At 34.1% G+C, this 25,604-nt stretch overlaps 1 protein-coding gene across 4 annotated transcripts in view; it reads right to left on the bottom strand.

Annotated features, from left to right (window-relative positions):
• Positions 1 to 384: 384 nt before the first annotated feature.
• Phkb (phosphorylase kinase regulatory subunit beta) overlaps positions 385 to 25,604 on the bottom strand; it is a 225,231-nt gene continuing 200,011 nt past the window's right edge. For all 4 annotated transcript variants that reach the window (XM_046435179.2, XM_046435180.2, XM_046435178.2 and 1 more), the window contains 6 exons: positions 23,888 to 24,090; positions 12,678 to 12,812; positions 7,068 to 7,197; positions 4,188 to 4,295; positions 2,052 to 2,192; positions 385 to 1,427 (listed from right to left, as the gene is read on the bottom strand). In XM_046435179.2, coding sequence (XP_046291135.1) covers positions 1,290 to 1,427; positions 2,052 to 2,192; positions 4,188 to 4,295; positions 7,068 to 7,197; positions 12,678 to 12,812; positions 23,888 to 24,090 — 855 coding nt within the window. In that variant the 3' untranslated portion in view covers positions 385 to 1,289. The remainder of the gene's footprint in view (positions 1,428 to 2,051; positions 2,193 to 4,187; positions 4,296 to 7,067; positions 7,198 to 12,677; positions 12,813 to 23,887; positions 24,091 to 25,604) is intronic.

Here is a 25,604-nt window from a genome sequence, read left to right as displayed (position 1 = left end):
AAGATGTTATCCCCTTAAGATGTTCTATAGGTCAGATTTTATATCATTCTTTTCCATTTTGCCAACTAATGTACATGCAATTTCTTATGGCAGACCTAGGCACTGCCTTAGGTACTGTACCTCAAAGTTATGGGAGAAATGTAACCAACTCTTCAGATTTTCCCATGTGCTCACATACCCACTTATTTGATATCTACTGACTTGTTACAAAAACTACCTGTCTTTTCTTAATCTTTTCAATATTCTACAAATGGGTTGCATGTTTGATGTGACAAATATGATTTCTTAGGAGAAAACATCTAAGACTGATCAGAAAAATCTCTTTGGGACCAGAGTTCAAATTAGCTGCTGTGTAACATTATGGAAGGAAATAGATTCATAAAATTTCAACATTTATATTTTTATTAATGTTTGATTAAGTAAATTTGGTAGCAAAACATATGTAATAGGTACCAAAGATCCTTTTTCATTCCATATTGAAAGTGTTTAAATGAAGATATTCAGAAGTATTAAATTCAATATTGTGAACCTGAACAAAAAATGTGCCCAGATACACCCATTAATTCAGAAATAAAATTTAATGACTTTTACAAGGCTGATAATTTTAAATTTAACATACCTTTGAACAATCCTACACATGTTCTATATTTAACAGAAGCTCATAGAAATGTTTGATAAAGTATAGATTTATTACATAATGTTTTAGTTCAAATGTATTTGTGTTTCAGCACAAATATAAAACTAGTCATGTTTACAGAGTAAAAATTGTACAATAGCTCTGTATACTGAAATATTAATATGCAGTTGCTGAAAATCATGTATCAGCTGGATATTTTTGCTTTATTGATGTGTATTAACATCTTTTTCTAACATGACAAGGCCACATAGGAAATGTTCACCATTCTTCCAGTACATTTTGATTCCCAGTAAGCAGTACTAGTTGGCAGATTCATTTTAATGGCAGGAAGGTGAGAATTCAGTTGAAAGAGCAAATTTTCATTTTGATGAGCTATTTGATCATAAAACGTGCAGTGTTTCAATTCATAACTATATCTATCGTCCAGTGAAGATATCATTATAGTTGGCATAATTATGAAAACTTTTCTTTTACTTGATTAAAATCATTTCATATCATTAGATTGGCAATGACATGCAAAGGTCAAGGGTATGGCAATCACCTCACCAGCACCATCAGGTCAGACATTAATCACTACCTTTATTGAGCTGCAACACAAAGCTTAACACACTTCCAAAAAGTTTTCTCAGTAGAGCCTTTTACACCTTCCTCACTAGCTAACTAGACACGAGTCGTCATTGCTTGGCTTGACTTCTCCTTCCAGCAGCAAATTCATTACAACCTTTGTCAAATAGCTGCATGTTCCTCTTTTTCCCAGGGGGGCAGTGTTGTAAAAGGAAGTCATGTCATCCTACAAAGGAAAACAGTAAGCAAGTTGTTTGATTTTTTTTTTTTTTTTAATGTGTAAAGAGTTGACAGGTAAAATCAGTGTCAGCCTACAGGGAAAAATAAATTCACTGAAAGATTTCCTCATGGAAAATATGAGTTTCCCAAGCTTTTCTTTCATTTTCCTGAGGCATCTTCTCAGCATATAAAATAGATATTTTTAGTATTCTCTACTTTGCTGACAATTTTTATTTACTTAGGGAACTGTTTCACAGATGAGCATAAAATAGTAAACAGAGAACCTAGAAGGGACTAAATTAGGCACCAATGTACCCTGTTCTGCATTCCCATCTTCTTCAGAAATTTCATTTTATAATCTTCTGGAATCAATGGCTCCTCCCTGGTAAAACACATTTAATTGTCAACTATATAAAGAAAATTTATCTCACCTTAGATTTCTTTTTTGTCAAAATTTCATAGCTGAATTGACTAATAGTTAAAAAGTAACTATTCCTCAAATAAGTCAGACTGCCTCTCAAGTATTTACATTCTGTGAATCTGTTTTGTAAATTAAATGATAAAAGATTAGGGATATTTTAAAGAATTGAGACAATTAAAATAGCCTACAAAAGCTGTTTTCTTTACTTACTTGTTTTTCAATTTCTTTTAGCCGACTCTCATCTTTTTGAAATTCATGAAATGCTTCTTTCACCAGTCTGTCTAGATCTACTTTGTCTTGAAATTCCAGCTCAGGGTTTCTTTCCAGTACAATGGATACAACCATTAGTAACTAGAAGAGGCAGACATTGAAAGCCAATTACATGAACCATAATAATGACCAAATCTGGACATGTTTTCACTCTTTAATCAGACTGTTGGATGATTCTAGTATTCCATAGTATATTCTGGATGATAAATCAGAGGCATAAAGATCACCTATAGATAGAATCTTCTTAATTTTGAAAATTAGTGTAGTTCTATTTGGTAACTGGACATTTTTTTCATCATATGTATCTTTGATACATATATATAGTCACTTAAATAAATCTAATAACTTCTAAAAAAATGATGTTCCTAACCTAGTACATAATATGAGGGGCTCTATTTACCAAAAGTATCTGAACTCTTTTGGGCCTTTGGGCATAAATCCTTGTTGGCAAGACATCAAAACAATGTCCAACGGAGTAGGGCTACCAGGGAAGAGGTGGCAGGGAACAAAGCCAGAGAAGGCAGATGGGTTCAATGAAGACTCTGGAACTAGGTTTGGGATCAGATGACTTAGAACCCCCTACCTGAAAATGAGATTAAGTCTGGGATGCTAGGGAAGTTTTTCAGGGGATGGCCATATGTATGTTTGAAATACAATATTTTAAAAAAATACACCTAACTGATTTTTTTTATGACATAAGTACTGTATCTCAGTTTAATGCATCACCCTATTGTTTGGTCATCCCAGACATTTATCTCAAGAAGTTATGTTCATTTTAAATGTCAAACTCTTAAAATTTGCAAAATTTTAATGCAAAAATCAGTATGCGGTGACTGTTAAAGACTTCCTGATGGCTTTTATGGTACATACTTGGTATAATGAACAGGAAACAGACCCCTTAATTCTCAACTTGGGAATCTTACCGAGTGTATTTTATCTAAATATTTCCTAAGCAGAACCTGAAAGGACCAAAGGAAACACTTTCAGTTAAAATCCAAGGTCACATGTAGAAGACTTATGAGGCAGGGCTTCAGCCAGGAGAATATAACATTTTGCTACAGTTCTAAAGGAAAATTTCTTCTGCAAAGGGAATGATGTGACTTTGATCAATAAGAAGGACCTCTATGTCCACTGTGTGTCCCAGATGCTGGTATTATACATGGAAGGTTAAAGTCACAGCACAGGGAAGGCATTCACTCTTCTAATACTCCATCTTTTCCTGACCCTAGTCTCTACCTCATTCTTGCATAATATGGAACTGATTGCTAATACTGCTCCATATTCTAGGACATTGGAGAAGAAGCCAAATCTCACTTAGCTTTGACTAGCTCCAGAAATGCTGTATTGTAGGAGATTTCACATCCCATGCATTTAACACTATTATCAGTAAGACATATTACCTACCTTCAAGAAACACAAGTCCCAGAAAAAGAGACAAAATGAGGATGAACTACATATTAAATCCATCACTTAGGAGATTCACTATGTATTTGATACAATGTTTTAAGGTGACAAAAGAGCACATGTAAGCACATGTGTGCACATGCCTATGTATTTTAGCATTTTACTTTATATGAAACAATGATGCTACTGCATACAATTATATATCTTCATTTCACAGAGACATGTGGGAAGTTGTTCTTCAAAAGATTAACAGCAACCATCTCTTGCTCACGGGCATGGGGGGATGTTTTTGTTTTCTTTTCTATAATTTTCTGAACTATTGAAATTTTCTACCATAGTAGTGTATTATTTTTGTAAATAGAAAAAAACTGAAAACAAAATGTATAGGAAAAGATGACTTCCTCTACTTCTTTTATGACATTGCTGATATGCTTGCTGTTGGGCGGGGAGGTACAGTTGAAAGGCTGGGCTACCAGTCTTTCTACCCTGAAAGAGTCAGAGGTGTTTTGTGTGCCTCAGCTTGGATCAAGAATGACCATCTTCTTGACTCCATGGAGAAGTGTGAAGTTAGGTGAGGAATGAAATCCTTGGTCTTTGGGCAGTTTTCCTACACTGGTTTTCAGGGAGTAGAAGAAAGCACATTTTCAGCAACCTACATTTTTAAATACAAACCTCCACAATGATCTGTCTGTACTTTGGCTGGTCAATATTTCCCAACATGTCTTCAACAAGGAGAGAAAAATTCATCTCATACATGGTCATATCTGACAAGGTTGGTTGCTGAAAAAAAACGACTCCACATTAATATGCTGAATGTTATACTCTGGTTCTCATTTAATAAAATAATTTCATTTTCTAATCAATAATCTTTTTCAGTTTTCTATACAACCTTAGAGAGCATTTTCAGCTCTATGACTGAATTTTATATATGTCAGACTACTGAAGCCAACCAGCTGACTATTGTGATAAATTAAGCCTTCCATTTTTAGTAGTTGTCTTCACTATGTTAATGTTTTCAGGGGGAAAGGACTATATTAGAAAGCTACTTGAATATACAGAGGGAACAGCCAAAAATGAGGCAACAAATAGAGTACATATTGCTTTCAGAATTAACACAAGAAGTTATGTTTGCTGTCAGACTTCAGCATGTAAGTCACTTGCTATTGAATTTACATCATTTCTTTGCAGGTCCTTTCTGAGGTGGTGGCATAAAAATGCATATAAATAAGCAAAAACAATATGATGTGCAGAAATGGCAAGGAAATAGAAATAAAGCAAAACTAAATAATTTTCTCTACACTAACCTTTATCTTTTATTTAAAATAAAAATCCCATACAATATTCTATTCATGTTTCACAAAACAAATGAAAGCAGAAAATAAACTCAAATCCAAATCCAAATCTGGGCATGGTGGGTAAACTTCAAAGGATGGGATGGAAGGATGTAAATGCTAGCTGTGTGTGGTACAAAACAAATGGAGTCACTAGAATTATTACCAGAGATGCAGAGAAGATGAGACATACCTATTCACTTTTACCTTAATGATGATTTATAATCAACTTAAACATAGCTTCAGAACAATGTGTTTCTACTTGATATTTAACATGGGGCTGAGGGACCCTGATTCTTCTCTTGCAATCAAGTGACAGCAAAATGATTTAGCTGTATATTCAATACATTCATTATACTCTAGAGTCAAAATAATCCAACATATTGTTAATATTTACAAGTAGTATTCAATATTGGAAAAATGAAGCCTGATTACCAAATATAGGTATTATAATTGTTTAGATGTCTAACAATGGGATTAATACGAGTACAGAAGGAAAGGAAGATCTTTTCATGGTTTCACATTAATTTCCCCTTAATGTATCTCATTTAAAAGCCAACTTGGCTACTATGCAACTACAATGAAGCATAGAAAAGAGATAATGGAGGTTTTTTTATTTTCTACTCTACTGAAAGGACTCAGGGAAAGTCAGGTAGCAGAGGAGTTAACAGAAAAGGCTCAGAAGTCTGCCTGCCGGTTGTCACACCTCAAGTCAGCTACTCACTAGAGATGTGTGACCTTGGGAAAATCATTTAGCTGTGCTTCAGTTTCCTCATCTGTCAAACTGGAATAATATAATACATTTCTCACAAAATTGTTAGGATAAATGAGCATTTGCAAAGTGTCTGCAACATAAAATATTTAACTTGCACTTATTGTTGTTATTGTTAGCAAACAAAGGGTATACTAAACACAAATGATCCAGGCTACCATGAAATCTGTTAAAGTAGTCTAGTAGGGATTGAGACAGGTTGCTGACAACAAGTTGCCATAGTGTACTGCCGAGGTGTGTAGAGAGGAGGCTTAGCAGAAGCAGCAGGATGCCAATAACAAACACTTTGTCTCTGCTCCCAGGAAACAGTGCTGCCCAGAGCAGCAATCACAGGGCACCTCGGGAAGGGCTGAGACCCTTATATTGGCAATCAAATAAACAACTCACAGTCCTAAAATAGTATAACAATATTTTTTAAAAAGCTTTTACTCATTTTTTGGAATAAGAAATGTGTGTTCATATAGTTAAAATTTTGAAAGGTTAAAAGGGTTTCTCAGTGCAAAGCATCTCCCTAAACACACAGTTCTACTTCCCAAAGAAAAGAATGCTACCAATTTCTTGTGAGTCCTTCCAGAGATACCCTAAAATGAGTGTGGGTGTATATTTGAGAAGACCTTTTTTTTTTTTAAAGAACTACATTATAACTAATTCAATTAAAATTTCAACAGTAAAAATAAATACAATATTTCTGCTTCTGTGTGTAAAAAAATGATTTACATGACAGGATAAAGTAAATAAAATAATCATATCAAAGAAGCAGACCAGTATATTAACTTGGGAAACCATATTCATGAGAGGACACACACTCATCTGGACCATAGGTAAGTTACAACTCAAGTAAAATAAGTGGTTATCTGTTCAATGACCTAAAAAGTTACTGCATTTTTCACATTCCATGTAATGCCTAAGTAGTGTTTCCTTCTTAGGCTTGTTCTCTTTCAGCCTTTTCAATGTATGCTTTACTGCTTATGAGGTTCCCAGCACAGGCCAACCACCAGCTGGTGGTAATGGGATACTCCTACATAAAATAAAGTCAATACAAGAAATGCTAAGTTCATTATAAGTAATCAAAGGAAGGACAGCTTGCTCAGCAATAGGTTTGGTAATGTGCTATCTCTAAAGTCAGCCTCTTTGAAACAGGAAATATGACAATACAAAAAAATCTTAATTAAATACAACTTCTCAGCAATATATCTATTTGGTAAAGAAAACTTTTTTATGATTAGAGGAATACTAAAATTGAAAAACAAAAGTAAATCAGACTGGGGAAAATATTTCCATTCTAGCTGATTAGACTTCTTATTTTCTAATTTTCATCCCTCCAGTTATCTGGACATTCCTTCTTTGAATACTAGAACACAGAAAAGTAGAAGTTATTTGCCATGCAGAAAGGGAAAGAATCCTTATTTCTTTATATATCCTTTTCCTGACAACACAGTGGGGCTTTACCTGTGGCAAATGCTTCCCAGCTACAATGATGCCATTGGGTGTGCGTTCCAAGATCTGCCACACTCGATCATAGAACCCGGGGGGAGTTCTATTCAAAGACCCATCAATCTGACGTCTGTTCAGCCAACACCTGTAGACCAAAGGAAATTGCTTCAAAGTTGAAAAACAAGCTTGTTGTGGTAGAAAGCAGAGCTTTCCATATGGATTAACTGCTTCAATAGGGTGAGCAATAAAAGCCAAAACCCATCAATGATGCATATTTGCCATGTGTTACAGAGGTTAGTAAATATTTCATAGTGATAACAGAGCTTGCAGGAGAGGAGGAAGTCTCCAAGATTTTAAAAAATTTAATAAGCAAAATGATATTCTTCTAGTAAGCTATGAGATGCTCACTATATTATCAAATGATTTTCTAATACATAAAGCAGCTCCATTTAAAAACACAGCAAAGCAAAGCAAAACAAAATAGTAACAAACACAGGAGCAAGCACTTTCACAATAACTTTATATGATTCTCACATAATGCAAAATGACTCCATGAAGGCTGGGAAACGTATAACTTGATCATTCCTACACATCTCTAGAAGAACTGTGCTTAATAAACACTTGATAAGCAAATGAATAAAGGATCAAAAATAGTATAATATGCATAATATTATATGCATAATTTAAAATCTTATGAAGGTTTGTTATTTAAATATGGCTAAAATTTCAGTGCTGAAAAACCAGATATAAAACCTATGTGTCATAATAATCAGAATTCAATGATAAGCTAAAACTCTAGATCTTTTATTTTCATGGATAAGTCTTAAATCTTAAAGATACAGAATTCATAAGCTGCTAGATGTAGAATTTGTATAATTTCTAAAGAATACACAGTAGTGTACATTCTTTCAAAAGCTGAAGGCACACACACACACACACACATATATTACACATACACATATATATATGTTTTTACATTTGGTATTTAAAAGTCATCAGAGTAAAATGTGTCATCAATTACATGGAAGGTGTGATTTACATTATTTCTAGATATAATAGTAGTAATGCAGGGTATAGTAAATAGAAGTGGCTCTTGAAAAAGAGGTGCAGTAAAATTTGATAACTACATAAGTAAGAGAGGCACTGGGGTTTGTTTGAATGTATGAAGTTTCTTTTATTAGACCAGACTTCTTGTATTGCTAGGTTTTCAGTGTTTTGCTAAAGTGAAGAAGCCCAAAGGTCTTAGGAGTCTCTTGGTGATGTTTTACTTCAAATAACCACCCTACACTGCATTTCCCCCCTTATTTCTTTTGTTAACAACAACAACAAAAAAGACATTTTCAGAGTTCTGTGAAGTCATGATGAATATTTTAAAAAGGAGAGTTTGCTAGAATATAAAAAGAAACATGAAAATACAATGGAGGTGGAGAATTATTTTAGAAGACTTCTGCTGTATTTTTATTTTGGAAAAATTTTAGACTTAACAGAAGTCATAAAATATTTCATAAAGTTCCTCTATACTTGTCACTTAGCTTACCATGCTCTAATTACCTTATATAACCACAGTACAATTATTGAAACCAGAAAATGAACAGCAACACAATATTAACTAATCTATGGTACTTACTCAAATTTTTACCATGAATGTTCTTGCTTTGGTCCAGGATCCAATCTGGAACCTCTACATGGCATTTAGTTTCCATGTTCCTCAGGTACTTCTAATTTGTGGCCATATCCCAGCCTACCTGTATTTTTAATGACTTAAGAGGATATACCTCAATTTGGGTTTTTCTGATGTTTTCTTATGAACAGACTGAAATTACTCAATTTTGGCAGGAATATTCAGAAGTGATGTTCTGTCCTTTTCAATATATCATAGCAGGAGGTATGTGATATTGGTGTATCTATTACTGGTGATACATTAATCATTTGGGTGGAGTCCACTGGGTTTCTCTACTGTAAAGCCACTGTTTCATTTTTCTTTTAATAAAATATGTAAATTTGCTATTCCCATACTGCTTCTATTCAATGATGGTTTTTGCCTAATGATGACTTTGTTTCCATCATTATAATTAGAATTCTGCTAAAAGGAGGAGTCCCTTCTTTCCCTTTATTTATCATCATGAACTAATGGTTATCTATTCTATGGGTTAAATCCAACACTATCATTATTTATTATCTTGCTCCAACTGTCCTAGCTGTGGTGATGGGGGCTCCTTCTTGTTGCTTCCAGTGTCCACCTAACATATTTCTCTTGTATTTTGAGATTTCCTTACTTTCTGGCACAGGATGCTCTAGGCTAATCTTGTATTTTTCCTTCCTGCTCCGGATTCAACCATTTCTCCAAGGAATGCTGTTTCTTTTTATTAAAGAATGGTACTTAGAAAGTAATATCTGGGATCTGGTTTTGCTCACTACTGTTAGGGTTTCATTTTTTCTAGGTTACCTCAATAGACAGATCTAGGAAGTATATAGATACACATATGCATGTACATATACATATCCACATTTCTTTATCAGTCTGTGTAAAAACCATGATGACTTTGTCACAGATACACATATATTTTTATATTACCTTCCTTCTTACACTTACTGACACTATCAATTTCCATTCAACACCTACCTTTCCTTGTTTTCTTGTTTTCTGTATTTGTAACTATTGTTTCTAACTAAGAAATCTGGTTCTTATTATTCATAATATATTTACTTGTTTATTCAATCCTAATATATACATAAAGTAATTTCAGAATTGCCAATTCACACATCTGTGAGAAAAAATTATTAACTACATTACAATATTTAGGTGCAGGTTTTTTTTTCTTTAGCCTTATAGTATCAAAGCAATATTTTCCAAAAGTACTTAATTATTTTCTTCCTCATTCTCTCAGTGTGGTAATAATAATCATTTGTAATATAGTTAGGCACATTTGTTATTGTCTGTATTATATTTTGGATTCATTTCACATCTGGACTAATTTTAATTATTTGTGCTTTGGGTATGTGAAATATTACCATTGTTTAAGTCAGAGCTAAACACAAGGTACACTAAGGGAAGTACTACTCTTTCTCTCATCCTCTACCTACTTTTCCATTTTTATCCTGCTCCTACCCATTCCCTGAAGGTAACCAATCACATTACTTTCTGATTTATCTTCTCTACCTTTCTTCTGTACAATGAGCAGATACACATTTATTTTTATATTCCGTTCTTTCTTACATGAAGAGTAGACTATAAATATTCTTTTGTACTTTACTATTCCTATTCAACAATAAATTCTAGAAATCACTCCATCAAGTTCACAGAAACCATATTCATTTTTTTTCACAGGTATGGAGTACTGTTAAATGGACATGCCACAGTTTATTCAAATAATTTCCTATGTGGGTGGGCAGTTATATTATTGGAATTCTAAAATTTTCAATTATAAACTATACTGGATTAACCCATTAATTCCTAAGTTTCCAATTCTGCAAATATTTTAACAAAATTGACAGAGGTACATTAAGATAGGTTGGAAATCACAATCTGGAGTTTATATATCCCTTAGATATATTTTTATTGCTCTTTCTCTCTACATATGTATGTGCAAATAGTCTAATTATTCAAATATTTTCTCAAAAGAACAGAACTCTAAAAACATATTATTTATTTCAAATTGACCGTAAGTGTTATATTTGTTGCTCAATTTAAGTTCTTTATAAGTGTCCTGTACACAGGATGGACATAAGGGGTTAATGAATAATCTTATGCACATTTTTTCATATTGTTTGAGGCATGGTTTCATGGTTTCAGAGAGATTCCTAAAATGTTTGCTGTGTCAAAGGACAAGTGCAAATGTAGATTTTTTTTTTTAGATGTTGTTAAATTCTCACCCATAAGGGCTGTACCCATCAGTTACATATAAGAGTGCCTATTTCCCACAGCCTCACCAAATATTTATTACAGTTTTTAACTTCTGCCAGTGTGAAAGATGAAAAATGGTTCAATGTTTTAATTTAAATTGATGTAATTATAAGTTAGTTTTAATATATTCCCAAATACATAAAGGCCATTTTTCATATGTTTTAAATGAATTGATAAGTCTTTTTATTCCCCCATTTTTCTCCCTAGAGTTTTGGTTATCTCTCAATATTTAAGAATTCATGACTATTCATTTTTTATACCATATATATTTTTCCATTTTTTCGGCAGTCTTTTGACATTATTTCTTGCCATAGAAAATGTTCTTAATGTTTATATAGTTTTACAATTTTCTTTTTGATGCCCTTGGGTTGAGTCATAGTTAGAAAGTCTTTTCCACACCAAAGTTAAAAAGAAATTTACTGAGGTACTCCTTTAATATTTATATAATTTCCATTTTTACATTTAGATTTCTAATATGTTTGGAGTTGATTACTGTATATGGTATAAAGTACTTGATTTTACTTTTTGCAAATGACTATCTAGTTGTCTTAATGTTATTTATTTAAAAAGTCCATCCTTGATCCAGTGATTTGATGTCACATTTATCATGAATTACAAGTCTAAACTGTACTTGGAGGGGGGTCTATTTCTGGACTTTCTATTCTCTTCAACAGATCTTTATTTATTTATGTGGTGCTGAGGATCAAACTCAGTGCCCCATGCTTGCGAGCGCTTTACCACAGAGCCACAACGCCAGCCCCCTCTTCAACAGATCTATTTGTGCATAAATATATATTTGTTTATAAGGAAATATAAATATATGCTTATATTTCTAAGCATTTAACAATATAATCTTGGAAAATGCTAGGCATTGATATGCTCAATAAATACTTGCCTAAATAATCATTAAAGTTCTTTCTAGAATAAAAAAATGTCTTAAGTCCAATGCAATCCACAAATATTTGTTTTGTTCTTATTCAAAGGCTAGTACAAGTTAAGAACATGAAAGGATTTAGCCCTGAAACTTACAGTCTTTTTAGGAAGACAGAGTTACAGGCGACATTTTTAAGTAATGTGACCAACCCAATCCCTTCTGCCAAACTGTTGGGAAGAGACACTGAGTGCTATAAAGGTTCAGAAAGGGAATTGACTGGGCTGGGGATGTGGCTCAAGCGGTAGTGCGCTCGTCTGGCATGAGTGCGGCCCGGGTTCGATCCTCAGCACCACATACAAAGATGTTGTGTCTGCCGAAAACTAAAAAATAAATATTAAAAAAAATTAAAAAAAAAACCAAACAAACAAAAAAGGGAATTGACTAAGGTGGTATGAAGTGCTACATTTTGCACAGAATAAAAAAAAAATGAGGAAATACTTATACACTATATCCAAAAGAAGTATAAAGTTCAAATCAACACAAATCACTGACTGACATTAGTCTGTTTATCTAATCCATCTAGTAAGGTGGCCTCTGATACTCCGCTGCACTTTCTTTCTTTTTTTTTTTTAAAACAGTTTTTTATTTTTCGGTTGACACAACATCTTTATTTTATATTTATGTGGTGCTGAGGATCGAACCCAGCGCCCTGTGCATGCCAGGCGAGCGCGTTACTGCTTGAGCCACATCCAGCTTTATTATTTTCACATATATCTATCAAATTAAAAACTAGATTATTGCTGTATTACATACAGAGTGTTCTGTATGTAATAAAGGGCCTTGTTACCTTTCATTCTGTTGAGGCTGGAGAATATCTAACAGAAGTTGTTTAACTTCACTAGGTGACAGCTGATATAAGTCTATGGCTGGCTTGTCCCCACTTCGGATCTGTAGTTCATACTCCATAGCATGGATGATCCACCTAAAACAAAGCAGGGGAAGCAGGAATCAATAATTCTTGAAATAAAATCACCTTGTGTTCCTCTTAGTAATGCCCTTAATAGCACTGACCCATTCAAAGGTGAATGAAGAAAAAGCTATTTGAATTTCCTGAACCGTTGATTTAATTACTTCCATCAAGATTGTGTGACATGATCAGACTGTTAAAAATGAGGCCTGCTCTTACACATGTAGTTACATTATAAAGCATAAAAATGGGTTTAAAGTACCTAGGTTCTTACAAAGTAAGATTTTTATCAGTGTAATATGATAGCATACTATATACAAATAGCTACCACATTGTTTTCTTAACACTAGATATATGCAAAACATAAATGGGACATAAATAATGCATTTTAAGAAACAGGCTGAGATATGCTATTATATAAATATTCTTTCCCGAGGAATTTTAAAAATATAATTTCTTTTACTTTGCAGTTATTCTTTTGGGATAGAAAGGGACAGAGGAAGAAATACCTGTCTTTGAAATAAAAGGATGCAATCAGTTATAACTTATACTACCATATTTGAGAATGTACTTTTACCAATAGATTTCAGAAAAGCTAAAATATTTAATTATTTTATGTGTAATTTTATTTTTTAATTTGGAATTTTTAAAAAAAAACATTTCTGCAGTTTCATTTCATTTCTTTTATGTACTGTATTCTTATGAAAGAGAACTCAAATAAACTAGTTATGAAAACCAAAGAAACTCTAGAAATAATACTGTGCCTTAGGGAACCAGAATTCTATATACTATTAGGAAAAGCCAGGGAATTACTTTTACACAGCAGATTCCTATGCTTTACCCTTAAATCCTTTGGTGGACAACGAATAACAGGGATAATACACCCCTAGTATGTGGAATCAATCTGCTTTCCTTCTCCTATTTTGCTTGTCTCACAAAGGTGGGGCCACAAGCCAGCCCACCAGGGTAAATGATTATGTATAGCATGAAGATTTAGAGGGGTCAAATTACTGCACACAGATGTAGCATTATCTTTCTCTTGACATATTCCTTGAAAGATAAGCCCATAAGGCAGGTATAATAATGAAAAAGTTAGGTCCTTCTTTCTGCTAAGGCTGGTTTGAAAAATAATGGTGATACATACTTATGAGATAACTTTAATGCCTGGGTGCGGCAGATGGAAGAAAAAAATGTTAAAATGTTCCCAGGTGAGCCAGAGAGGACCTCAACTAGACATATTGCCCTGCCTGCTGGACCAGTTCACAGTGTTTCAGTTCTGTGACTGTTTCAATCTCCACTGCCATAGGTGAAGACAACCCTCTATTCTTCCTATTTTCTTCCCTATTCTTTGTTGTAAAACAGCATTAGACTTGAACTACTAGAATAGCTATCAGACACTCAGAGGAAGTAAATAATCAAGTGAGCAACACGGTTAAAAAAATCAAAGGCATTTTATCCATTTTTAGGGCTACTAACAAAAAAAGGCATGAAAAAAAAATCCAACTTCCTACCCTCATTTCCATGAACAAGATTTGACAATTCTAGCATAAAAATACTTAAATGCAAATATGGGGAAGGGAAGGAAAGAGAAAAGGGAAGAGAAAAGATGTGAAGGGGAGGGGAGGTAGAGAGGAAGGAGGAAAGTCAAAAGAATGAAGGTTATTCTTTGACCAAAGTCCTATAAATCAGTCTGTCTAAAGAATCAGAGATAGGCTGTACTTGCCAATAAGCAAATGAGAAAGCGGCAGATACACCCGACTGATCAATTCAACCTTCATACATATCAAGGTTTGACTCGAGGACAATGAATTCCTTAGGACTGCTAGCAAGGTGTAAAAAAGTGGACTAGTCCCAGGAATAAACTTGCCCTTCTAGAAACTCTTGTGAGGTTAGTAAGGATACTGTTTTATGTATTGGCATTTGTCTTTCTGACATGCCTAAATCAAGGAGTGAAATATAAAATAAAGTACATGGAAATCTGACTACTAGTAAACCAGACAGCTGCATTTTCTGAAAAAAATGCCATAAAGAATAGCATTGAGGGGCTGGTTGTGGCCCAGCAGTAGAGTGCTTGCCTAGCATGTGCCTGCCCCTGAGCTCTATCCTCAGCACCACATAAAAATAAATAAATAAAATAAAAGGTATTGTGTCCATCTACAACTAAAAATTAAATATTAAAAAAAAAAAGAATAGCATTCTCCTTGGTAAGAAACAATTCTTGGGCTGGGGTGGTGGCTCAGTGGTAGAGTGCCTGCCTTTAGCATGTGTGAGGCACTGGGTTCAATTCTCAGCACCGCATATAACTAAATAAATTAAATAAAGGTTTATCAACAACTAAACAATATATTAAAAAAAAAGAATTCTTTAACAATCATTCTGATATTATCTCCATAATAGGAAAGATTTGTGGTTTGCTGTTATACAAGTAAACATTTTACTCCATTCCAACATTTTATTAAGCCATATATTATGAACTAAACTGAGCTCCCCTTCCACTTTAATTCCTATGTTGAATCTGAACCTCAACAGGAGACAAGGTCATGAGGGTGGGGCCCTTATGACAGGATCAGTAACCAGAGCTCTTTCTCTCTTTACCATGGAAGGAAATAGCAAGAAAGTCTACAAGCCAGGAATACAGTCCTTACCAGAAACCAAATCATTTGGTAGCTTACCCTTGAACTTCCAAGCCTTCAGACTGTGGAAAAAGGAATTTTCTATTGTTGTTGTTTATAGTACTGGGGTTGGGGGGTGCCCTACCACTGACCCATATTCCCAACCCTCTTTATTTTTTATTTGAGACAGGGTCTCACTAAGTTACCCTGGATGGCCTGGAACTTGCAATCCTCCTGTCTCAGCCTTCTGAGTAGCAGGATTACAGGCATGTGCAGCTATGCCTGGCTAAATTTCTTTTGTTTAAGCCATTTTACCTATGGTATTTTTTGTTACAGCAGCCCAAGATAACTAATATATAACAAGAGACAGAAAAGTTACAAAGGACTTTTTTGCTTGAATCATAGTAATTTGGATAATAATAATAATTAGATGAGGCAAACTGGGCTTCTAGTTTGGAAACTGGAGAACAATGACTCTACCCTCCATCTAAGCATAACAGCATAGAATGAGGAGAGCTCTTACAATCCCATTTCCTTACCTCATATTAAACTTTAAGTATCAGAACCACAGTAATGAACTTAAGAGTTGTAATTACTTCTTTTTTCCTTTATTTGTATAAGCAGTGTTAAGAGTTGGTACCTTTGACACCAATGGCCTCTAAACACGGAATATGTGATTCACAGATACTATTTGGGCATCAGAGGACAAGATATGTCTGGATCATAATTGCTTACAGAATGTCTTGGCAGTACGAAAAGTAGAGATGAAAAAGGCCTGATAAAATATATCCTCAGGGGTTATCTCCCACTGAAGCTTGACTGACAGACCTGTAGCAGAAAGCAGTTGATTGGAGGTCTTTACAGTAATGGGCCTGTCAGGAACTTGATCTATTTCAACATGAAAGCTGGTGCACAAATCAATAATGAGACAGCAAATCAAATCATTATCAGGCTAGAATACCATTCCTGTGAGCAGGTTAATTTTGTTCACAAGAGTGCCTGAGAGCATAAAGCTGAAGAAATTGCACTGGCAGGATTAACCTTGGAAATAGAGAAGAAACAGTGCTATTGGAGTGTACAAAGCAGCTGAGGCAGTGGATGATGAAATGCTTTGGGATCATTCCATTGAACACTAAAGGAGAATCAATCATGGTTGAAAGGAGCATATCTTCCACGGTGAACATCTCCTGCGGGAGCACAGGTGGTTTTCAGATGTAGGATCAGAAGATAATGGGGGGGGGGGTAGGTAGAGAGAAAGATAGAGATGTGTGTAGGTAGGAGTTGTTTCCTCCTATGGATTCTTGAGATTTATGGTACATAAAAAGAAATCTCCAGAGGAACTTTTCTCCAAAATCCCTAGAGAGGACCTCAATTTTCAAGTGCCACAGTGATAATGTTCATACTTTAACCTTTATAAAATATCTTCACATTCCTTACCCAGAATGGTCACAATTCAATGAAGAAGCCAAAGCAGGGGAAGCCTCCCTGTTTTATAGATCAGAGAGATGGAGGGCAGGTTAGGCAATTAAGAACTCTGCAGTCATTCACACTAGTTTTAAAGCCTGATTCTTGATCCTATGACTTGGGCAAGTTACTTAAATTTGCTGAATTTCAAATAGCCTGTCCTAAACTTATCTCATTTTTTAAAATTGGTTCTTTTTAGTTATACATGACAGTAGAATTCATTTTGACATAATTATAAAAGCATGGAATATATCTTGTTCTAATTCAATCCCCAGTACCTCTCCTTTCCTTTCCCTTCTCAACCCTCTGCTCCCTTCCCTCTATTGATCTTTCTGGCATTTACCTACAGTTATTTTTAAAAATTAATTTCTTGTGGATATACATATACGTACACAGGAAAGTTACGTAAGATTCACTGCACTGTCTTTCCTTTTCCAAAGCATCCCTACTTCCTTCACCTCATTCCCCTTTGCCTTCTCTACTGACAATTTCAATATATTCCAAAGGGCCAGAAAGTGGGCCCTTGGTAAACATTAAATCTCTTTCTGTGAGAATACACAAGGATAACTTATTTGCCCCTGATAGTCACAGAAGTTAGTAGCAGAAATGGTAATCAAAGTCAAGTTGTTCTCCTAAATGGCTCCAAGGGCCCAGTGGATGTTGATTAATTTACAACATTTTAGACTGGAACTTGGAACACAGGCATCAATCCTCTAATTACAAAGACTTAGTTCACAGGAAAGTATTACTTCCACTACAAATACTAACTGAAAAAAATGACAAAAATAAATACTTTTAAACTGCTCTTAAACTTTGTTTCCTAAACCAATTTTGATCCAGCAACAAGCAGGAAGACTGATATAAAAGGGGGGTGTGTGTGTGTGTGTGTGTGTATGCGCGCGCGCACACGTGCTCAACATGATGAAACTCTCCACTTACTAGTGATATCAATATTATAAGGAAGTAATGTTGATTTCTTACTAGTGGTAACAACATTACAAGGGAGCAAAAAGCTTGTTCTGTAACCTCTCTTTTAACTTTTCATAGCATCTTATATCTCTTGGGGCATATAAGAGAACCTTAGAATCACTGTCAAGACATCCCCCAATTTCTTGTTCTCATGTTAAACAAAGATGCAAAATCTTTTTTCTTAGGTTTTTAACCTTATAACCTCAAATAGTCCCTGACTTACAATGGGCTTTACTGACTGGTTTTTCTTTTTTACTTTATGATGATATGAAAGTGATATGTATTTAGTAGAACACACTTCAAATTCTGAAGTGTGATCTTTTCCCAGGTTAGTGATATGTGGCACAATATTCTCTCACGATTCTGGGTAGCAGCAGTGAGCCACAGCTACCAGACAGATAGATGAATTAAGTCTATTTTTTCATGTAATTTTTCAATTTACAATAGATTTATTTGAATATAACCCATCATAAGTGGAGGAAAACTTGTATTCAAGTACCATGGTATGACTTACACCATAAAATGCTAAATAGTATTGATCCTAGATTGGAGGACTGACAGATAAAAGACAAAACATCAGGGGTCTATGGAACATCACAGTAATTCCATAAATACTTGAACACAACATAGATCATAAGTTAAAATCATGTAGGAGAGACTATAAAGGTCATAAGGTTTTAGAAATAAACAATAAAGCCCTTTTGCATGAGATGGCAATGATACAGATACTTAAGTGAAAACACACTCACAGTACTTGAGACTGAACAACAGGAACTATGGAGTCAGGGTATAAATTCCAGTTCTTCCATTTACTGGTTAGACTAAGAGAGATCTTTTAAGCTCCTGAGTCTCAGATTCTTTACTATAAAGTGGGGATCCTAAGTATCTACCAAAGTTGTTACAGGATTAAATCAGATAATATATGTGAAAAAAATTTTAGCACCCTACCTAGCATAATAAAAACTCAACAAATAATATTTGTGGTTATGGTGATGATACAAGAAGGGGAGGATGGTTTACTATAGTTTAGAGTGCAATGATCATGTACTATTCACACTTGTATACCCTTAGATCTTATGAAGAACATTGTTTAGAGATATAAGACAACCTGTATTGTACAGATGTGATTTACTGCACCATTCTGTTAATAAGTGAATGGAGAAGAGTGCTACATCCTGATATCTTCTATAGGCATTACTGGACTTTCATATAAACTTGGTAATTTCCTAAATGACATGGTTAATTTTTTTTAGTTGTATATGGACACAATACCTTTATTTTATTTATTCATTTTTTATGTGGTGCCGAGGATCAAACCCAGTGCCTCATATGTACAAGGCAAGCACTCTAGCACTAAATATTCTTTTATACTTAATTTCAACATCATGTGGCACAAACCAACTATATTTATCAAAATTAAAAGTCCTTTTTCCTCTCTCTCCAATGAGCACAGAGGCATGGTCTCTTTTGTTTTTCTGAAATTCCCTATCACTACCTCAAGGCAAACCATCTCACTCTGCTTATATCCTATATACTAAGCAATCAAATATTTATTGAGCATCTCCAATAAGCTAGATTGCAAGATAGGAAATAATATAAGATCTAGTCTCTAGCTTTAGAAGAAGTAAAATTCTTAAATAAATCCTTAAAACATAAATGTCATAGTGACTAGGAGTTGACCCTATGAGACCTGTGTAAGAGAGAAATGTACATAATGAGCTGGGCAGGGACACTGTTAATACACTGGGAATATAATATCACAACGCCAGAATGGGTTTCAAGACAGTGAATAATTAATGTTTCATGGAAGTTTGTTCATGAAGTGTTCTGCTATTGTTTTATTTATTTATTTATTTTGATACCAGCGATTGAATCAGGTACACTTAACCACTGAGCTACATCCCCAGCCCTTTTTTATATTTTATTTTTGAGATAGGGTCTTGGTGAGTTGCTTAGGGCTTTGCTAAGTTGCTGAGGCTGTCTTCAAACTCACACTCCTCCTGTCTCATCGCCTCCTGAGCTGCTGGGATTACAGGTATGTGCCACTGCACCTGGCTCTCTTATTTTTAAATACTACCACATGCTATTTCTTGACAACACATAGTTTAAGATGTATGTTATTTCTCATGGAAGGCACTGAACACATAGAAGAGCAGATACAAAGACAGGAGGAAAATTATATTCAGAATAAACTAAATGCACTAAAAATAACAAATAAAAAATTTTAAAAAGAATAAACTAAATGCATATCCTAGGAAGAGAGAGAAATTAACTTCAGGTCAGATTTGAATTCAAGAAAGGAAATTACATGGGAGTTGTGAAAGAATGAAAGTTGGTCTAGAATAAATACTAAAGGAAAAACTATAAGAGACTGAAAAGACAGTCTTGTAAAATCCTGGGAAACTTAACAATTATTTTAAGGCTTTGTTTAAACTTTTGCAAGGATGGCTGTCATTTGAAGAGACTCTTGATTAGAACATTTATTATGCTTTGGAAAAGTTATAACCTATACTTCTCTATCTTGGAGAAATTCCTGAGGCTATGATAACAGAGTACTTTCATACCCTGCACAGAGATAAAGAATCATATTTCTTCTCATTTAGAGTCAACTCAAATGAGAGACACATATCTGTATCCTCATATGTTGTCAGATGTTGGAGTTGAAAATATTAGGGCAGACAGACTGAACAAATCAGGTTATGATTAGAGAGAGAGAGAGAGAGAGAGAGAGACTATTTTAATTTATTTTTTAGTTTTCGGTGGACACAGCATCTTTATTTTATTTGTATGTGGTGCTGAGGATCGAACCCAGCGCCTTGTGCATGCCAGGCGAGTGCCCTATGGCTTGAGCCACATCCCCAGCCCCTGATTCCAAATTCTTACAGTTGAAATACCTCTAAATGTTTGAAAGAAACAATTTTAGGGGATAAAAATGAATGTTAGGGTCTATGCGGATATAGTAATTTATTTTTAATCAAAGAGGAGACAAAGAATGAGAAATTCATGTAAAAAATACTACAGTTGAAGTCAGGCAAATAGTTTAAAAATAATAAGCTAACGAAAAATAATTTAAATAATACCAAAAAATATAACAGTAGGAATCTCCTAAAGAAAATAACTGACATTTATTTGATATACATTTTTTAGATATTTTTCCACATATACACTTTACACATATATGTATAATAGAATTATTATTGTTCTTTTTAAAGAATTTAAATAATACATTTGCAACTTATCTTTTCATTTAATCTGTCTTGGTCATTTATAAATGCAGCATGTAGAACTTTATCTTATTCCTTGAAATTGTTGCATCTCATTTTACTATATGGCTATAATAATTTATTTAAATTCTTTCCTACTGATGAAGTCCTAGGTTGTTCCTAATGTTTCATTTTTTCAAAAAGTGCTGAAATTAAGACTGCTATAAAATATGTCTTTATTATTTGTGTATTACTGTAAATTCCTAGGATAAAAATTAATGAATCAAGAGATATGTAGATATTGCTAAATAAGCAAGGAGATTTTATATGTAATTCTGAAGGAAAAAATGGGTAATCATCTTTCAGAAAGTGCTTCATATTCACATGTAAAACTAAAATTAAGAAATGAAAGGTAAATCAATCCAACAACAATAAACAGAAAAGGAAGAAAGTAACAAGAAATCACAGTAAATAGAAAACAAAATAAAATGCAAAACAAGTAAATACATTTAAAAAATGACATAAATGTCAAATATATATTTCTATTAAAAGATAAAAATACGCATTACCACTACTGAACAGTACACTTAAAAATGGTAAATTTTATGTTTTTCACTATAAAAAAGACACTCAGACTATCTCAAAAATAAATATGGAAGAAAGAACAACAGAGTAGAGGAAGGGGTTCTGGGGAATAAAGGAGGGGGAAAGAAAGAGGAAGTACTATAGATTGAAATGGAGAAAACTATCTTATATGCATTTATGAATGTCAAGATGGAATCCATTATTAAGTGCACTAATACAAAAAAAAACAGCATAAATGTTGAGCATAAATAAATATATACATACACATATAGCTACATACACACAAAATTATAAAAGAACAATGAATGTAGAGAGATGGAAGATAGTATACCAAGCTAATAATGACAGTTAAAAAAAGCAGGCAGTGATATTCGACAAATGTCAAATTATAATGCAGCTGTTATTTTTTATGCATCATGGTTTTATTTAGAAAAAGTCTATATCTTTTACAAACTAAAGGATTTATATATTAGATGATAAGATGAATCTGCCTTAAAGAATTTAAAAGGGGGTTTGGGTGGGGTAATATTATGGACATACATGGCTTTATTATATGTCTATATATTTTTGTAGATGTTTGAAATTTTTTTTTTATTATTTTTTTATTGTTGGTTGTTTTAAACTGTTGAAAAGCAACAAATGATACAAAGGAGGATATGTTATTAAAAGCAACGAAGTAACATGTACAAAAATAAAATTTTAAAATATATAAAGCAAAGCTGATAAAGATTCTAGGTAGAAACTCAGGAATATATTCTCAAGAGTAATGAGAAATTATGAAGACTTTTTATCAGCAATCATGGATTAAGTAGAACAGAAATAAGATACTAACAATGCAATTATATAGTTAACAAGCTATGTACATATATTCACATTCATATATATATTTGGACACAATAAACAGGAAATATATATTCTTTTCAAACATTTTTTTGGAAAACTTCCCTCCTCCAATTGGCCATATGTTAGGTTATTTATATGCTCAGATGTCATCTGACTCTATTACAATTAGGACACATTAACATAATACTTTATGTCATAAAACATATGACAAACTCATAAAGGCTTTATGAAACATATTATCTCATTTCATTCTCACATAAAACAGTGAAGCTGGTATGAAAGTGAGACTAGAGAGGTTTGGCCATTTATCCAAGGATACAGAGTTGATAAACGGCAGTCAGGACTTGAATTTAGATCTGCTGAAAACAGAGCCTGGTTGACTTTACATCAGCCTTCCTCACAAAACTCATTTTTTTGAAAATTTTTTATTTGTTTTTTTAATTAAGATGACAGTAGAATGTATTTTGATATATTATACATACATGGAGTATAACTTTCTTTTCTTGTGGTTGTACGTGATGTGGAGCTACACTAGTCATGTATTCTACTCTCTTTCCTATTCCCATCTCCCCGCTCCCTTCCTTTCATTCTCCTTTGTCTAATCCAATGAACTTCTATTCTTCCCCCTACCTTCTTATTGTAGGTTAGCATACACATATTAGAAGATTTGGCCTTTGGATTTTGGGGATTGGCTTATTTCACTTAGCATGATAGTCTACAGTTCCATATTTACTGACAATGCCATACTTTCATTCTTCTTTATGGTTGAGCAATATTCCATTGTGTATATATATACCACATTTCTTTATACATACATCTGTTGAAGGGCACCTAGGTTGGTTCCATAGCTTAGTTATTGCCTCACAATATTCATGATTAAGAAGATTCTAGGTTGTCAGACTCTTACTATCAATTTATTTTCTAAGCTTATGATATTAAAAATTAAGCATTAGATTTTAGTAGAAAGTGGATATAGAATATTCTTAAAAGGATCACATTTTTATCTGAGTGTGTCCTCCTGACACCCACTTTTACCAAAAATAATTTTTCCTTTAAGGCTTACCAACTCCATTGTAGGTATTTTTACAATTATTGTGCTTAGTTTTTACATGATGCAGCTATTGAAATCCTTGGAATTTGATTTTACCAGAGAATAGAATTACTTCACTATATCTAATTTGGGAAATAGACAAAATTTTACTATTTATATATTATAAATAAACATGATGATTCTTTTAGGCCCCTGGCATTATTTCTTCATACCACCAGACACTGCCTCCACAGCTTAGGGCAAAAGTGCACTTCCCTAAATACCTACCAGATACCTAGAACATGACTTCATGTGGGAAGGCTAAGTCTTTTAGAGGACCCCTTGAATAATTCTCTTTATACAAATGCAAAGTGCTTTACTCACCCAATTCGAATTTTTAGCATTCCACGGAATAACTCAGGGTTATTGGATATGATCCAGCCAATATGGATGACCAGTTCTTGCTGAATGACGGCTTCCCTCTCATCATGGGTATTACACTTATAATAGATGATGTTCTTAATCACTCTTGGTGACAAAGGATTAGAGATAACCTCTTCTTCATGCCCAAAGGCACCCAGAGTTACCTACAAGTGGCAGAATTTTATTGTAAAAATTTCCTAGATACTAAAAGATAACAGAAAAAAGTTCAAGGCTCAGATGACTGGCAGGCTGAAATTGCTCTATACAAGCTAGGGAATTAGGTAGAATAACTATTCCTGCTATTTATTAAAATGGCTTTCAAAGCATGATTCCCAGTAGAGTTCATAATGGTTCACAGTCTGGTCTAAAATATAAGGGCAGGTGAGGGTCTCAGGGGAATGAAGGTGAGTGGATATAAATAACTCTTAAGATAAAATTATTTGAAACAACTTTTGTATTAGAAATTCCCCAGAGAAAACTGGAATATGTTGAATAGTTTTATTTTACTGCACAGTCTACATAATTTAGTGTTTGAGAAATATACTTTTCCAGTTTCTCAGGCAGAACCTTTTGCTCTTTAACAACACTGTGACCTTTTCAAAGGCAGGTGTGAGGTCATACAGTTCTTGTGTAGCCCTCACTTTATCTGGCATAATGCTAGGTACCTAATGAGGGTGAAGATCCATGGTGAAAGATCTCTCACCTATGGAAGTGAATGAATGACACTGCCCACAAGTCTGGGAAAGGAAAAAGCACAAAGGGAAATGGCAAAGAAAACTCAAAGCAGAAAGTGCTGCTGAAGCGGGAAAAAGAATATTCCAGTTTCCTTCACTCCTCTGCATTCTGCTTCCCAAAGGAGTCCGCAGCCTTTCTTCCTCCTCACCAGTGCTTTCTTTCTTCTGTGTACAGTGCACAATTATAAGAGGCAGGAAAAAGAAGAGCATATCAAAGCCCTTGTGTTGTCAGAGATCAGGGAAGAAAGTAAACATGGGGTTTTGGCCCCAATATTGTAATGGAGTGAAATCCAAGAAGTACTTTATCATACCATAGTGATATTAACCAGTTAGTCTGAGTATGATTTATTAAAATGTCACTGTGCAAAGAAGAAAACAGAAGGTGTATCATTGCCTCTGGAAGCAATAATGACTAAATCACTATTTCATTCCACAGAGCTTGAGGTGATCTACAAGTGCTTTGTAGAAACAAACTTCAGTTTTCAGGGTAGAATTTCATAAATGAGCTAATACAAACTTTGCTCCATTTTCATTTCTTTTTTGTAAAGGTTTATGAGGCAATCAATAAATGGACTTCAGGCACCTGGTCATGAAGCTGAGCTGCTGTCCTTCCATGCTTACCCAGTTCTAAAAATGACTATATCCCTGGGAGACTTAATGGTCTGTGGGGCAATGGTCCACTCATAGCCTCAGGGCAGGCTCTGAAACTTCTCAGGTTTCAGGACACAGGCTGCAACTCCCCTCTGGATATTATATACAATGGACATGACCAACCCAAACCCACCTCTCCTCCTAGTGTCAGGTACCAGTTATCTCAAAAATCTTCCAAAACCTTATGAATGCTCATATGTAGTGGAAGTAACTCTATTTTCAGATATACTATAGAGACCCCAAATCAAGGAAAAATAGTTTCCCAAAGACTGCTTAATTTTCTTTCACAGGTG

The sequence above is a fragment of the Marmota monax genome, unplaced genomic scaffold, assembly GCF_021218885.2.
Source record: "Marmota monax isolate L192 unplaced genomic scaffold, Marmota_monax_Labrador192_F-V1.1 WCK01_AAM20220418_F8-fsc00024, whole genome shotgun sequence".
Taxonomy (NCBI): domain Eukaryota; kingdom Metazoa; phylum Chordata; class Mammalia; order Rodentia; family Sciuridae; genus Marmota; species Marmota monax.
Note: the sequence above shows the minus strand (reverse complement) of the source record. Positions and strands in the feature narration are given on the sequence as shown.